Genomic DNA, 14,766 nt, shown 5'->3' on the forward strand with positions numbered 1-14,766 from the left:
AATCTTTACATGGTCTATTGTCAGAGCTTTGACCCAATGGGGCTTCTTCCAGGTTCCTATCACTTCCAGCACCACTACCAATGCCATCTTCTTTACTGGGACTGCTACACCGTTTTGCTGAGGTTGCATTCAATGTCAACACCTGTGTTTGTACACTGTTACCCTTTGAGCCTTGTTTTCCATACTTACTCTGCAGCTCAGGGGTCGGTATTGCAAGTGTAAGATCATTTCCCTCGCTGGATATTTCCCTTTCCTTCTCCTCTACTTTAATGATCTGAACTTCTTCTGTTACTATAACGGTCTGTATTTCCTCTTTTACTTCGTACCTGTTACTTTCTGCAGTGAGAATGTTCAGTGGTCCCTCCCTTACTCCCTGATTCTCTACAGGGTCAACACATACCTCCATTTCTCTTTTAGACTCCTCTTCAACTAGGTTTGAATCTGAGGAAGTGGGTGATGTAGAAACAGTAATATTTCTATCTTTCAATCTTGCCCTCTTTGCTAGTGGTCCCTTTTTCCTACTGTAGGACTGGTCAAACATGGCAAGCTCCCGTTTAATTTGTAAGGTTTGCCTTCTGGTTGAAGCATCATCAGCAGGTGTTGCTATAGCAGTAAGGACTTCTTGGCGACGTCGGGCGCGGGTATTAGGTGACTTGGGCTCTTTGCTGTCTTGGCGATTGAACAACTCACTGAGATTGTAGTCACTAGCACTGCCTGTATGAAGCACTGTGGTGATGATTTCAGTCAAATGGGCATCAGCCTGAAAGTGCAGGTTCTGACTGGTTGAGGGACACTGTGGCTGCTCCTTTTCAGAGACATTAACAGCTTTGGCAACCAGAGGTGGGTCCTTCTCTATAGGCCTTATTGTCTCCAGTTTCTCGCTGAAGCGATCCACAACATCTTGCAATGAAGTCCCACTTGGGTGCCGCTCAGCCTGACTACTTCTGAGGGTCCTACATTCTTGCTCCACTTCTGTAGTTGTATCCACCTCTGCTTCGTGGTGGCTGGCCTTCACAAGACCATCTTTTACCATTCGGTCAGCTCCCTCCTCTTGTTTATGGTGAAGGAGGGAGGGTGGCTTTTCATCAGTTTTCTTATTGATGTCTAAGGGTATAGGGGACAGAGGAGGAGGAGAGGGGCTCTGCTCTCTAGTTAGTACAGGACAAGGAGGATCCCCATCTCCAACCCCTCTTTCTTTTGTATTTCTAACCTGTGTCAGACAGGCATGGTTTAGATAACAGGGACAAGAGGAAGGGCATAAACTAGAGGAGGGAGGGCATCGTGAATGGGATTTGGATAAAGAAGGAGAGGATGCAAATGCACACACTATGTCGTTGATACGACCTCCAGCAAGGCTTTGGCAGGAAATGCAGTGCAGCCTCTTGGGACAAAAAACAGTGTAGGTTTCCGTCCTGCACCTTTGCACACAGCAGTAGCTTGAGCCCAGAGGAGTGTCACTTTTACAGTCTGTCAAAGGATAGTGATGGATGCTACAATTGGATTTGGGATCTCCTGGATGATACACTGTGCTGCCATGACCTTGATGATCACAATTGATTAAAGGGTAGTATGGGCTGTTGCTGGCTTTACATTCACTAATTGAGACGGCATTAGAGATAACGATATCCTGTGGGTTTACGCCACAATGACCGCAATGAGATTCAATTTGATCTACAGGTCTGTGATTTAGGAACAGTAATTTTTCCTGACGTGCCAGCTTCAGAATCTGGTATAGTAAGGAATGGTGTGCTGGGCAGAGCGCGTTGAGAACAGCACCCAATGGAGAAGCCTGGCGACACTTAGTCCCTCGCCGTCCCAGATCGCCCGATTCTTCCATAAATGACAGCAGCAGGGAGCTAGAGGCAAAAATAAAGATTGGAGTTTTACTTATAGCGGAGTCCATCTTAAAATACGTACTCACACAAACAAACCACGTCTGATTATGTTTTAAGCAACACTATCATGAACATTGTTTTGTATAACTCAATCATGGTATGGTATATGATTTCCACCTTATCCGCATGTATATAGTCTATAAACCTCCAGTCTGTTTAATCAGGCAGTCATTTTTGGATTGTAGCTGCAAAGTCAAATTTTTATTTTATGAAGCAAGTCATTAACAATCGGTTCTTACAATGACAACCTGACAAAAAGACATGGAGCTGGAAGACAGCTATTCACAGCACTCCAAATTTCTTCATGCATACAAGTAAACAATTATTAACCTTCTTACATGGATTCATTTTCCATGTTTTTATGATTGCTGTATTATAAGAGATGTTTGTAGCAAATTGCAGCCCACTGCATCGTCTGGATTTGCTAACATCATTAGAATAACATCTTCATTAAAAATCCACGCTAGACAAAATACTTACAAGAGAAACATTTTGAAACCCATTGGGAATGCCTTTTGCCACATTCACAGATTACTATTTTATCATGCTGGCATTGCCGGGGTTTGTCAAACAGCATGAAAAAGCAGTTCCCTGAAAACAGTAACAAAAAAGTTCCTATTAAACTGTTAATTTGCTAGACCCAGAAACAAACAATTATGTTAGTAATTATGACAGGCAAATGATTAGAGAAGTGTTTTATTGATGAGTTGCTGAAGGCAAACAATAACATTCTGCTGAAAGCAGAAGGAACGATTGTAGAACGCTTAAACCAAAATGTTTAACAGCACTTCAACCAACAAACCTAACAACTCAAAAAAAAAACATGGTATTGTTCAAATGAAAAGTTAAATCAGATCATGTGAGTTATTTGTTTCACTATAAAACAGTAATTTATTTTAATATTAGATTTGCTTAAGAGTTTTGATAATGGAAAGAATTTCTAGCCCTTCTCAGGGATTAACTGGACTCTATGCAGTAGAAGTGTTACATTCTGTAGTGTTGTTTGTAATAATCGTTTAAATTATTTTTTTTGTAAATCACTTAAATAATTTCAGTTCAACGTAAGCACTAAACAACCACAATAGTCAAGGTCTGTCATTGTAGAACTAAATAAATTATATGGGCTAACATTTAAAAGCGTTCATGCACACACACATACACATTTCACATTGCATCAAAGTGCTCGATTACAAATTAAGAACTACAACAAACAAACTAATAAAATTCTGAAGCACAATCAATAAATAAGTATGCAGCAACAACACAAACTGTTTCTGCAATAAAAAAAGCTTCTTATAAATCATAGTGCAATAATTAATGTATGCATAAAGAGCAGATTTCTGTTAAGTAATTTCAAAGATTTGCCAGCAGTTCACAAACAAAAGCCTTAAGCTTGAAGTATTCAAGAATATACTGCAATTCAACTTATGCAATGAAATAATTTTTCTATTTCTAAAGAGGTGTTTAGGCATGTTTACAAACTGGTTCTTTGATATAAATAGCAGATAATTCCCAGAGTAAAAACATCATGCTGCACTATGCTGTGGCCCCAGACACAGGCACTGTGTACTGATAAGAGTGGAGACATTCAGGAGTGGAGACATCAGTACATTTGTATAATTTCCAAAGTTACAAAGGTTAAAATGCCAAACAATCTAACCAAACGAGGCTTTACATTTTTTTTTTACAATTAGCCTTAAAATTACAAACAGATAAAAAATAACCAACAAGGACAAATACACCAAGAATCTCTGCCTTCTGGTGCAAGCTAAGAACATGGCAGATATTCTGAAAAGAAATCGTTCACAACTAAACGGCTGACTGACTGTATAATAACTTACTAAAAGAAGTTAAAGCGCTGTTGACGGCAATACATTTACACCTATTTGTTGTTCCTTGAGAGACAACCAGCTCACAAGCGTTCCTTAGCTAATACCCCAGCAGTATCAACACAGAGGCCTTGATGTGTAACCCGATACTTAGGCAGCTAAAGTTCAGAGGTATATGTGGCAACAAGGTGAGAGAGAGAGAGAGCGAGAGAGAGAGCGAGAGAGAGAGAGAGAGAGAAAAAGACTGGCAGGCAGGCAGGCAGACATCACAGCAAAACAAATTGAAGCAGCTTCATGTGGGTAACCCTGAACTGCTGCTTTGGTAGTAGCACTGTTAATTGAAATAGGCCCATCTCAGAGGCAACATTTAGCATTTCCCCAGACACAAACAAAGAAGCCTCTAAGCCTTGCACTGAATCAAGTCAAACCAAAAACTACTGTAACCTTCAGTAGCATTCGCGATCAACCATCAATAACATTTAGCCCTATCCATGCACTAAATCCTAACCTGTCCTTTAGGTTTCAGACATTACAATGCATGTCATCTTGGAATTAGTTGAAATAGGCTTCTTTGTTGTAGCTACGCCTCTTTGTGCCAGAGAAAAGTAAAGATTTAAGCAGCAGTCATGTATGAGGTTTACAGTAATACAGCTAAAGTAGCAGAATTAGTAAATATCTGTGATAATAAAAAACATATTTTACAAACAGTACACATATGAAATAACTTACATTTCCCAAGCTTATCAGTGCACACTTTAAAACATGCTGCAGAGATGCATTCCAACTACACTCAATACAATGTTCAGACTAGCTTGCACAAATAAAGAGAACTATGTGGACACAAAATCGCTTTCTTAATCTAATCTCTTCAACAAAAACTCATAGTAAAGACGTAGCCACCACAGCAGTTTATACTGTACAATCTCCCTGTTTGTAGAGGTGTCTCAATAGCAATGAGTTTCAAATCTGTTAAAATGGCTCTAAGTCACTTCAGTAGCCTAGGTAAAATACCCAGAGAGAGATAGAAAACTGCAAATGACAATCATCAACGCTCCTTTAAGGAGCTTTATCAATTGAATCAAACCTGAATAACCTAACAGCTAGCAAACATGAGAGTCACACTTTCTTTCTTAGTTTTAAGAGGTTTCATACTTAATCCTGGGCATCTAGTGGGTACCAATCAAAGTCAGGTTTTCTCTTTGAAAACAACCAAATTATATAGACATGAAAACAAAGTTAATAACCTTCTGAAGGTTATTAACTTTGTTTTCATGTCTATATAATTTAGCCCTTTGAGATTTCCTTGTGAAATGTAAAGGGCATTATAAATAAAATGTATTATTAACCTTCTGAAGGTTATTTTTGTATACTGTTATTACCAACAAATCCCCTTAAGAGACCAAAACCAACAACTGATTTATCCTTAAAAGTATCTTTGTTGTAGCCACAGACTGATACAGCGTATACCTCTGTGCCATAGACCTTCATTGTCATCCAAAAATTACTGTGTTTACAATCTACTGCACGCCTGCAAAACAGAGGCACAAGAATATTTTAAATTTAAAAAGTAGTGGAAAAAAAGCAATAAAGTTTCAGTCATACCTGATAAAAGTTTAGGCCAAAAACCACGCTTTGTTAACACCCTTTGTGCAGATTTGTAACCTCAAAATAAACAGTTAAAAAACAACACATGGCCCCTGAGAATTTCAATATATCAGGCTCTGGCCACACAGACAATATATGTTAGCAGGATGAAAGTCTGTTTTGGTCTTTCTGTGGGATTTGTACATAACCCTAAACAGATAATATGCCACAAAACATATCCTTTAAGATATTTTAAGTTTAGTGATAAAAAATTCAGCTATGAGGTGTTTGTTGAGTTTCGCAGTTTCGCCACTGTGAACAAAAGCTGCAATGAGCACCACTGCCTCCTAAAAAAATGCTGTACCCTGTAGCTGCTTTAAGAAAGCCCAGGAATAAGCAAGAGAAATACAGCTAAAAGTATGATTATCACATTACAGACACATAGTTAAAAGACCTGAATATCAATGTCCATATGTTTTGTAAAGGCATGTGTTGTGTTTAAACAAGTGTCTCCAGAAAACATGTATCTTGTCAGAGGTGATGAGTTCAAGTTTTGAGGAGTTCTAGAGGCGTTTTGTTGTCTAGAACATCTTTGCGCCAGCAGCTGAGGAAAGAGTCCCTGAGTTAGCGGAACCGGTCATGGTACCAGAACAAGACGAGTTGGAATTGGATGAACAAAAGTTGGCAGATTTCTTCTTGGGTGGGTTCTTAAGAGTTCCAGTACGCTCTTTGACTTTGTATTCCAGTGTGCTGTGGGGCACCCCATAAACCCCCTGGGCCTTGGACACACTCATGCGCCCAGCCATTACCATGGTGATGGCCTCCTCCAACAGTTCGTGGTCATACTGGCGGTATCTCCCACGTTTCTTTCTTGGTTGCTTGTCTTTATCCCGGCCACCGTCTTCTGAATCATCCAGTGAGGACCCGCGTGTTCCCAAGCGATGAGGTGACTGGTCGGCACTGCCTGGACAGCCGTGTTGTAAGAAAGGCGGTCTGAGTTTGAAGAGGGACGGTCTCCCAGTAGCTGTCGACGAACTGGCGGCGCCTTCCATTGATGAGGTACGTTGAAATAGGTTTTCAGCCATGCTGCCATTCTCAGCTGGGATCGGCCTGTTATGGTCAGACATGGAACGGACCTGAGGAATACGCAGGGACGTGAGCGGCTCCAGACTGGAAGTGGGGCTTGGTGGGGGCTGGAGAGCATCCCTGAGCTGGAAAAAAGAGTGGGGGAGGGTTTTCTGTAGACCACCCGGCTGATAAATGGTAGGAGAGCTCGAAGGGAAACTCAAGTCTTCGTTCTCGTCTGCGGCTCCTCCAATTTCTGCCCTCTCCGCCCACGCCGCCACCTTCTGCAGAACAAGACGGGCTTCACCACCCAACATTGATGACATCACATTGTATGATGTGACTTCATCCCTGATTCCTGGTGCAAGTTGATGCAGCATCCCCCGCCTTCCCTCAGCCCAGCCGTCCAGACCTTGTTGCAGGGTGTGAATGGGAATTCCATAAAGCAATGCGGCCCGCTGCTCCTGCAGCCTCCCTGAACGTATATCCTTCAAGGCCTTGGACAGCAACCCCTCAGAAAGCTCCAAGCTCCTCTCAATGTACTCCTCCTTCTGCCTGCGCTGCCTCCTAGGGATGGGAGGACCAAACAGCAGGGTCAGGATGGAGGGTGTTTGATTTTGGCATAGGGGACAGGGGGGGTGGGGGTGGGAGGGGGTCAGAACGAGGGGTCCACTCCTTTATGCCTTGTGTTGGTAACATCACTGTGACTGTTATGTTTCATTTCTGTCTGTTCTCACACACTGCTGCTGTGTGTGTGTGTCTCACACACACGCACACACGCATATTCTTTGTGTGTGGCAAAGCCTCTTCACGTCCAGGTGGGACAGTCTGTGAATGGCTGTGGTTACATTGGCGCTCACACACACAACCCTTGTAGTTTTGTGATATCCTTCAGTGAGAGTCTTACATGCTTGAAGGTTGAATAATCAAACTCATAACTGGATCAGTAAAAAGGGAGGTAAAATCGTTATGAGGTACTGCAATGTTCTCCTTATTGTACAATCCTGAGCTGCTGGCAAATGTTATAATACGGTGCCATTGCTGTGACGTTACCGCTCAAGAGATAAAAGAGTCAACCCCAAAGAACCAAAACACCAAACAAAAGCTAGCGCTTCATGATGACTATCAATAAACTGACCTGACACACTGCCAGACTAAGACGTGTGCATTATTCAGGCCAGAGGTGTTAAGTAGCTCACCTAAATTAAGCAGCGCCGGTAAAAACGACAGCAATACAACAATTCCAATCTTAGCCATGCTGTACACCTAAAAGAAAATGCAGTAAACTGCTGAACTCCGTTATAATTGGGGATTTACTCACATGCAAAGTAATGTTTTAGAAAAACTTGGTTTGGACAAAAAGGCCTAGGTCATATAACTGTATTATTGTGTTGAAGAAGAACCCTCAGTTTTAACTAATTGTAATGATGGGGCTGGCTTGTGCATTTTGCCCCAAGGCCACATACCACTAACATTTGTAGGCAGAGGCAATCCAAGAAAAAGATAAAAACTCTTACCCTGAGGCCTTGTGATTAGACGATGAAGTTGTTGAGCAGGCCGAGGTCCTGTTGGAGAGGTCGAGCACGCCATCTGTTACAAGAAGAATTCATTTGAACTGGTTAGGGTTTGAGTTCCAGTTCCAGTGGTTTGGTACCTTCAGTGGGCATCAATGTAACAGTCTTAAAACTTTGGAAGCTGGAAACATTCATTTATTACCTGGGTCACTTTGACTCTCTTTATCCTCCGCAGTTCGGCTCACTGTGAGGTCCAGAGGGGCGTCTGATGTTTCTGACAAAGGTGATGAGGTCTTTGTTGTAACACCATTTGTACTACTGTGGAGTAGGCACTTGGACGCATACTCCAAGGCAAACTGATGTATCATCTTCTTCATTAGCTCCTGGGCAACCCGAGGGATGTTGGAATCACAGCCTGGAGAGACATCTAGTGAAGACGTCACAGGTGCAACAGAAGTTAGAAAAAGACTGGATTAGACTTAACCACCAGATTTCTAATGTTATGCTATGCTATAATGAGTCTCTGGTAAAGATTGTCCCATGATAAACCGTTAAACACAAGGTCTGGATTATCCAGAGGAATAAGACATTGTGTGTGAAAAGATAAATCAAAACGTAACGTTTACACAAATGAAATTCAATTCACCAGGTATTAGTGTGGCAGCAGTAACATCAGAGAAGGATATCTCAAACATCATCCCATAAAACTGAAACTATCTGCATAGCAAAATGGGATGGTGTAGGGATGTTACAGACAACTCATTTGACTGACGTTTAAACATAAATTTAAATTAAGACTAGTCCACTAATCTAATGGCGTTTTCCACTGCATGGTACCTCCTCGACTTTTTGGTTTTGCATTACGAAAAAAGTCCCTGGTACCTGCTAACAAGTACTTTTTTTTAGTACCACCTCAATCAAGGCTCCAAGCGAGCTGAAGCGATACCAAAAGGTGCCGTGAAAACTTGCTGACTACCGATTGGTCGGAGAGAATCATCACAAATCACTGCGTCAACATTGCTAGCGAAAGACGGGGGTGTCCTGAACAAACCAGCCATGATTAAATTGTTTAGATGGCGTTTTTTTTTTTTGCTGCCTCCATTCTTCTTTTGAAACTAAATGTGTCTTGTGGGTGGGGCAAGGGCCACATGTCGAGAAATAAAGGCAACACACCTTCGCGTTGTGTGTGTGTGTGTGTGTGTGTGTGTGTGTCGTGTCAGATCAAGGCAGTTTAATGGAAGCATTAATGGAATTAATGGAAATAGGCCATAAAAGTAACCTTGCATTGCCAGACCTTCCTCCACAGCGTTGCGGGGGACGGTTTGGCTAGTCCACACAACATTTCAGGATAGGAGAAAAGGTGCTCTGGTATATTGGAATTTCTTAAAACCAATCACAATCATCATGCTAAGCGTAGGCCGGAACAACGGTCCCGCCGCAAGAGAAAACTCAGACAGATAGGCTAGCTAGCTGCCTGGATTTACCCTCCAGAGATCTGAGGAGCAGTTAAACATAGTCCTCAGAAATCAATCAGAGTTCAGAATGCCAACACAAAGAAAGCGCAAGGTGTGGGACATCCCGCCGAAAATGGGGGAAATCCGGCGGAACCTCTAACAGCACCGGAATTATGCCATAAGTGAAACGTTGTCGATAGACTAGTCTTTAAGTAATAACACTCAGAGAACAGTCTTAATTACAGAACAATTTTATCTATCGGGTTAAACATTGTTCAAACTAATTTTGGGATTGTTATAAGAGATAATACGTTTAACCGACCAGTATTTCTGGGGCTGACTAGCAAGGGTAGCAATGTTTCATCAACTATTTGTTCACATCTCTAGAAGCAAGTCCTTATGCCAGAATACCAAAGACATCTGGGGCCTTTCAAAGAAGACAAGTCAAAGTGTTTCAATTCATGCTGATTTAGTTTATTTTTTATTGTTCCTGCCAATTCTTCTATTTAGATAGCAACTGAATAACTACAAGGCAAAAGCTGATAGTTGTGCGCCTTTGACAGGAGCTCTAGTGCATTGTAAGTTAACACATTTTAACCCATTCTCCACAAGGCAGAAAGACATCTGACTCACCTTTCTTGTTAAACACAGCTTGGAGGAACCTGTGCGCTGATTGGCTGCTCACAGAGAGGGTTGGAGCATGACAGGGAGAGTAGTCAGAGGGGGAAGAGAGGGGCGACGTGGCTGCAGGTACTTGATCCTACAAGAAAGAAAATAGAAGATACTTTACCGTTTTTATCATCATCAGTATAGTATATACTACTATGAAAAGCTATATCTTACATTAAAACAATTATTCTAGCAGTAAACAGCTATGGATAACTTAAATGTGCTTGTTTAAAGGCAAAATACAAACACTATTTGTGGATTATTTTGACTAGAACAATCCTTACACTGCTGAGTTTGTCCAGAGGGAGGCTGCAGAATGAACATTGAGAGCAACTTGTTTCTGGAGACCAGTCATCCACTTCTTCAGGTTCACAGTCTGATAGCCACAATAACACATAATCACGCATTAATAAACACAGGTACGTTAAGTATCAAACAGTCCCCTACTTTTGTCTCAACGCAGGAATGGTTTCCACATGTCATCATACCAATGTTATGCCAAAGAACACTTTACATACTGCGGGCAAAATTCTATCATCTTATGATCTGACTCTATATTGTCATACGTTCAACCCTAATATGACAATATGTACTGCAAGACAATAGACACGCTTCAGGCAAGATTTTGCTGGACGATTTATGAACCCAAGTCTGCTGGATCTTTTGGTTCTTTTACTATATGACTTGATGACTTGACTAATGTCAACTATTCTTAACATCTCTGGCTGTAGTCAATGATTGTGGGAAATGTTGCAAATCAAAGAGCAGAACTACTTTATGAACATATTGGATTAATGGGAATGGTTATAATATTTTTTCTATAGCATATATATATATCTATATATATATATCTATATATATATATCTATAGCATAGTATATCCATATATTTATTGAATTATAAAAATATGTACACAATAATTAATAAATATTGTATCTATTTTGCCCACACCTAGCTGCCATCAATACATGCTATTACAATCACACAAGGCAAACTTTGGCCGATATTTGTAAAACATGACTGGATCAGGACTCTTAAAATTCAACTATCAGAAAATAAACAGGCAAATAAATAAATGTCACTCAAACATTGTGTTCCAAGTTCCCATAGAGGAAAGTCATCATAGCTGCCAGGTCTCTATTACACATCATCTGGTTATGTTCCTGTCTAGCCTCACTTAAACTCCAGATGGCACTGCTGATTGCATTGAGACAACAGATTGTGTTAAGCAAGCTTTGTCTTTTGGCTGCTAGTGCTACTGGCCTGTGATAGCAAGCTGCAAGCTAATGGAGATAGAAGATCTGAATAGTGAATACTTAAGGTGTATATCTACCCCTGTCAGATGGAACAGACAAAGTTAAAATGAACAAATACACTACATTTCAAAGCAGACTTGATAGGAATCAAATTAGCGGTGATTCGATTAGCAATTCATTTCAGATTTTACATTACAATTAATATACATTATCCGTACCTTTTATGCATTTTGACTGAGTACCTAATAAAAGAGAGTAGACAAAATCAGATTTTTGTTATGGCTATAAGTAGTAACAAGAAATAGGTTAATGACAACTATTAGGGACCAAATTACCCCAAATAATGTTAATGCCACAGTGGGCAATCACATACAGGCCAACATATTGGGCTGTCCCCCACACATGTGTTTTCACTATGGTCAGTCACATCCAATCTAAATGAATCAATGCTATGTATGCTTATGCCCTTACAAATACAAAAAAATAGTAATTTATAATCTTTAACCAGGGACAAACAAGGACCGGTGTTTAATGTACTGGCAGTGTTGTTTTTTGCAAGGGTTTAAGTTTGATACCATGTTTTCTTCAGCTATTTGTTCAGAGAAGACTATAGACATGTCTGTTTTTATTGTTTTTGTTTGGTTTATTGTGAACCTGAATTTCTGTGAAGAAGACTGCAGTTACAAAAGAGAAACTAGACGACTAGACATTTTGGGGGAACAAAATGTTCTTGAAACTGAGTGCTACAGAAGATTGAGAAGTCAGAAGGTATTAGGAGACAGAGGAATGACAAAATAGGTCTCTGATTACACAAAGTGGTCGCAACTTGTACACACAAAAACCCACCATCAAATAAATCGAGGTCCCTCAGCAGCAGCGGGCCATAGATTCCCTCCAGAATGCTTTCAAACCCTATAAGACAAAGTAAACAAAAACAATCCTTCAGTGCTGATTTGAACAACATATGCATGATAGAAGTAATATTTGACATTTTAGTGATGTAGGGTCTACCCATTTTTATACTTGTTACCAAACTACAACAAAGATTCTGTGAAAACAGATTGTGACAAAACAAAAAGCCCTGCTATAGCCAGCTGTCACAAACACCAGCAATGTTTAATACAGTCCATATAATCATTTGGCAAACTACACAAGTAATAAATAGGATTCGTGAGAAGCAGTAACATAAGCATTTTTTTTTGAATTCTGAGTTTAATGTCACTGTAACGATACTTAAAAGCTACAAATCAGAAGAAACAACGCTTCTTCGTGTGAGCTAACGTTAGCCTAAGTTTCCCGGCTTCTGTAGCAAAAAAAACTGAGTTCAAAACAGCATCGGTGCGAGGAAAACCGTTACCCGAGACCTCTTAACTGTATGCTTTACTCATATTGCACTGACACTAGCAGCCCAAACGTAGCAACAATCCCCTCCCCCAAAAACAATAAACAGCGTTATGTTAGCATAGCATGTTAGCAGTGCATTAGCATTGTTAACATAGATGTCAATAAACAAATTTAGCAAACGTTACAATCAGTTACCTACTCAACATATGATACTCATTAATGCAGCATGAACAATGTCGTCAGTCTTATACCGCAATCGGATAGAGCTACCACAGGCGAGTAGCAAGCTAGCTCAGAGGGACAAAGAAAATGAGCCAACTCAAAGGGCTAGCCAGCTGGTAAATATGAGCTAGCCTGCCAGTTTAATTTAACCGCTAACACTGGTCACCTATGGTTCCAGGCTAATAGCTAGCTATTGGTTAGCTAGCGTTAGCTAACGCTAGCAATCTTACATAGCTAGGGGGAGCGATCCCTCAGCTATCGGGCGAAATCACTTTGTAACTCGTTGATTTTCTTTTACAAAATATGAGGCTGCAAGTCGTCGGATCATACCAACGCAGTGTATCAGTTTGTGTCGCCAAGAATCAAGTTCCCGCCGAAACCCTCTCCTTTCGGCCGTGCAATTGGGGCACCGCACGGTCGCCATTGTGCGTCCTTCCCCCCTCTCTCTCCCTCTGTCTGAACGACAGGAAGAAGCGGCTGAACGGTTCACCGCCGCAGCACTAAACTGTCACAGTCTCAGCCCACCGCTAGAGGGACATTTGTTTGATCATGAAACATTTGCGCCCTGAATTTGGTCTCACAGATAAAACTGATTAGCTGTTAAAAGCCTCCCAAATACATGATCGCGGGCTATAGATATAGCGATAGATAATATAGTCTTATAAGTGTCCCATATCCTAATGTCAATGACTTTATAATGATGATGTGGATTATAATCTCCTGTTGGTCACCCATGGGACCTGCAGTAACATGTAAACACCCCATTGGCTGATACCTGTGTGTGTGTGTGTGTCTGTGGGTACACACTGTATGTATGTATATATGTATGTATGTATGTATATATATATATATATATATATATACTCACATATATATGTATATATATATATATATACACAGTATAGTATGTATATATATGTACACATACATACAGTATGTGTATAAATATACAGTAGGCCTACAGATAATACGCCCATTGTTAAAGTTAAATGAAATAAAGTAAATTGCTATATCATCAATCTTACTCTCTATTTTTTGTTATATCAATTTTTTAAACTTTTTTTGTAAAAGCGATTTATTTTGCACGCGCATTACACACATTGCATACTTCATATCACCTTGCATCTTGCAATACACTTGCACTACATTTGCACTCTAAAGCGAATGTAGAGCTCCTAACATGCTCCTAAAGTTGCAACGTTAGAAGAACGTTGTCTTAACGTTCTCTGAAGGTTGAAACCTTAGGGGAATATTAGGGGAACATTCTGAGAACATTTGCCGTAACCCAAACCTAACGTTCCCAGAACATTAAGGAAACTTTCCGAGCAAACAAAACAAAACACAGCCAAAACACAACCAAACCTAACCTTCAGGGAATGTTCCCAGAACTAAAAACGAACGTTCCCAGAACGTTCTGGGAACCAAAAATTGTTAGCTGGGCAGCGATGCCCTCTGCCCATAGTCACGTGATTTTGTTTATATTCTCATACATGATAGCACCGCGCATGAAAGCTGGAAAGCCAAGCCCTCCTGCATTCACGTGAGTTTTTAAAGTTATGGAGATTATGACAAATGCCCTCTGAATAATCAAAAAAATCCAGCTCCATCTTCTGCTTGTAACGGTTGCATCACGTTGCGCAGCGTTGCCTTATATTAAGGTAAAATGATGCGTTGTCAAGTGAAGCTAATACTTATGCAGGCTAACATTAAGCTAGCTACGTTACGCCCGTTACATGAGTGTGCGTTCTGTAGAGAAGAGAAAGGCTCAGATGTGATGGTCTGCAGACCATGGGCTCTTGAATCACGCTAAATTATAGGTCGTTTACAGTCAATATCTTACGTGAATTTTCAACCAACAATCAGATATTAATTAGTGAAAATGAAAGATAGGTTTGATTATTAGACTCAAGATCCATTTAGAAATACATGTACAA

At 40.5% G+C, this 14,766-nt stretch overlaps 1 protein-coding gene across 1 annotated transcript; it reads right to left on the reverse strand.

The window, feature by feature from the left end:
• Positions 1 to 2,575: 2,575 nt before the first annotated feature.
• lcorl (ligand dependent nuclear receptor corepressor-like) lies at positions 2,576 to 13,413 on the reverse strand. Its single transcript, XM_034858623.1, has 8 exons — positions 13,163 to 13,413; positions 12,113 to 12,178; positions 10,295 to 10,386; positions 9,975 to 10,101; positions 8,090 to 8,314; positions 7,891 to 7,963; positions 5,071 to 6,940; positions 2,576 to 4,968 (listed from the first exon to the last, which is right to left on the reverse strand). Exons 1-7 carry the CDS (start codon positions 13,254 to 13,256, stop codon positions 5,890 to 5,892), a joined length of 1,728 nt encoding a protein of 575 aa, XP_034714514.1. The 5' UTR covers positions 13,257 to 13,413; the 3' UTR covers positions 2,576 to 4,968; positions 5,071 to 5,889.
• Between the last annotated feature and the right edge of the window lie 1,353 nt (positions 13,414 to 14,766).

The sequence above is a fragment of the Etheostoma cragini genome, chromosome 2 (assembly GCF_013103735.1).
Source record: "Etheostoma cragini isolate CJK2018 chromosome 2, CSU_Ecrag_1.0, whole genome shotgun sequence".
Taxonomy (NCBI): Eukaryota; Metazoa; Chordata; class Actinopteri; order Perciformes; family Percidae; genus Etheostoma; species Etheostoma cragini.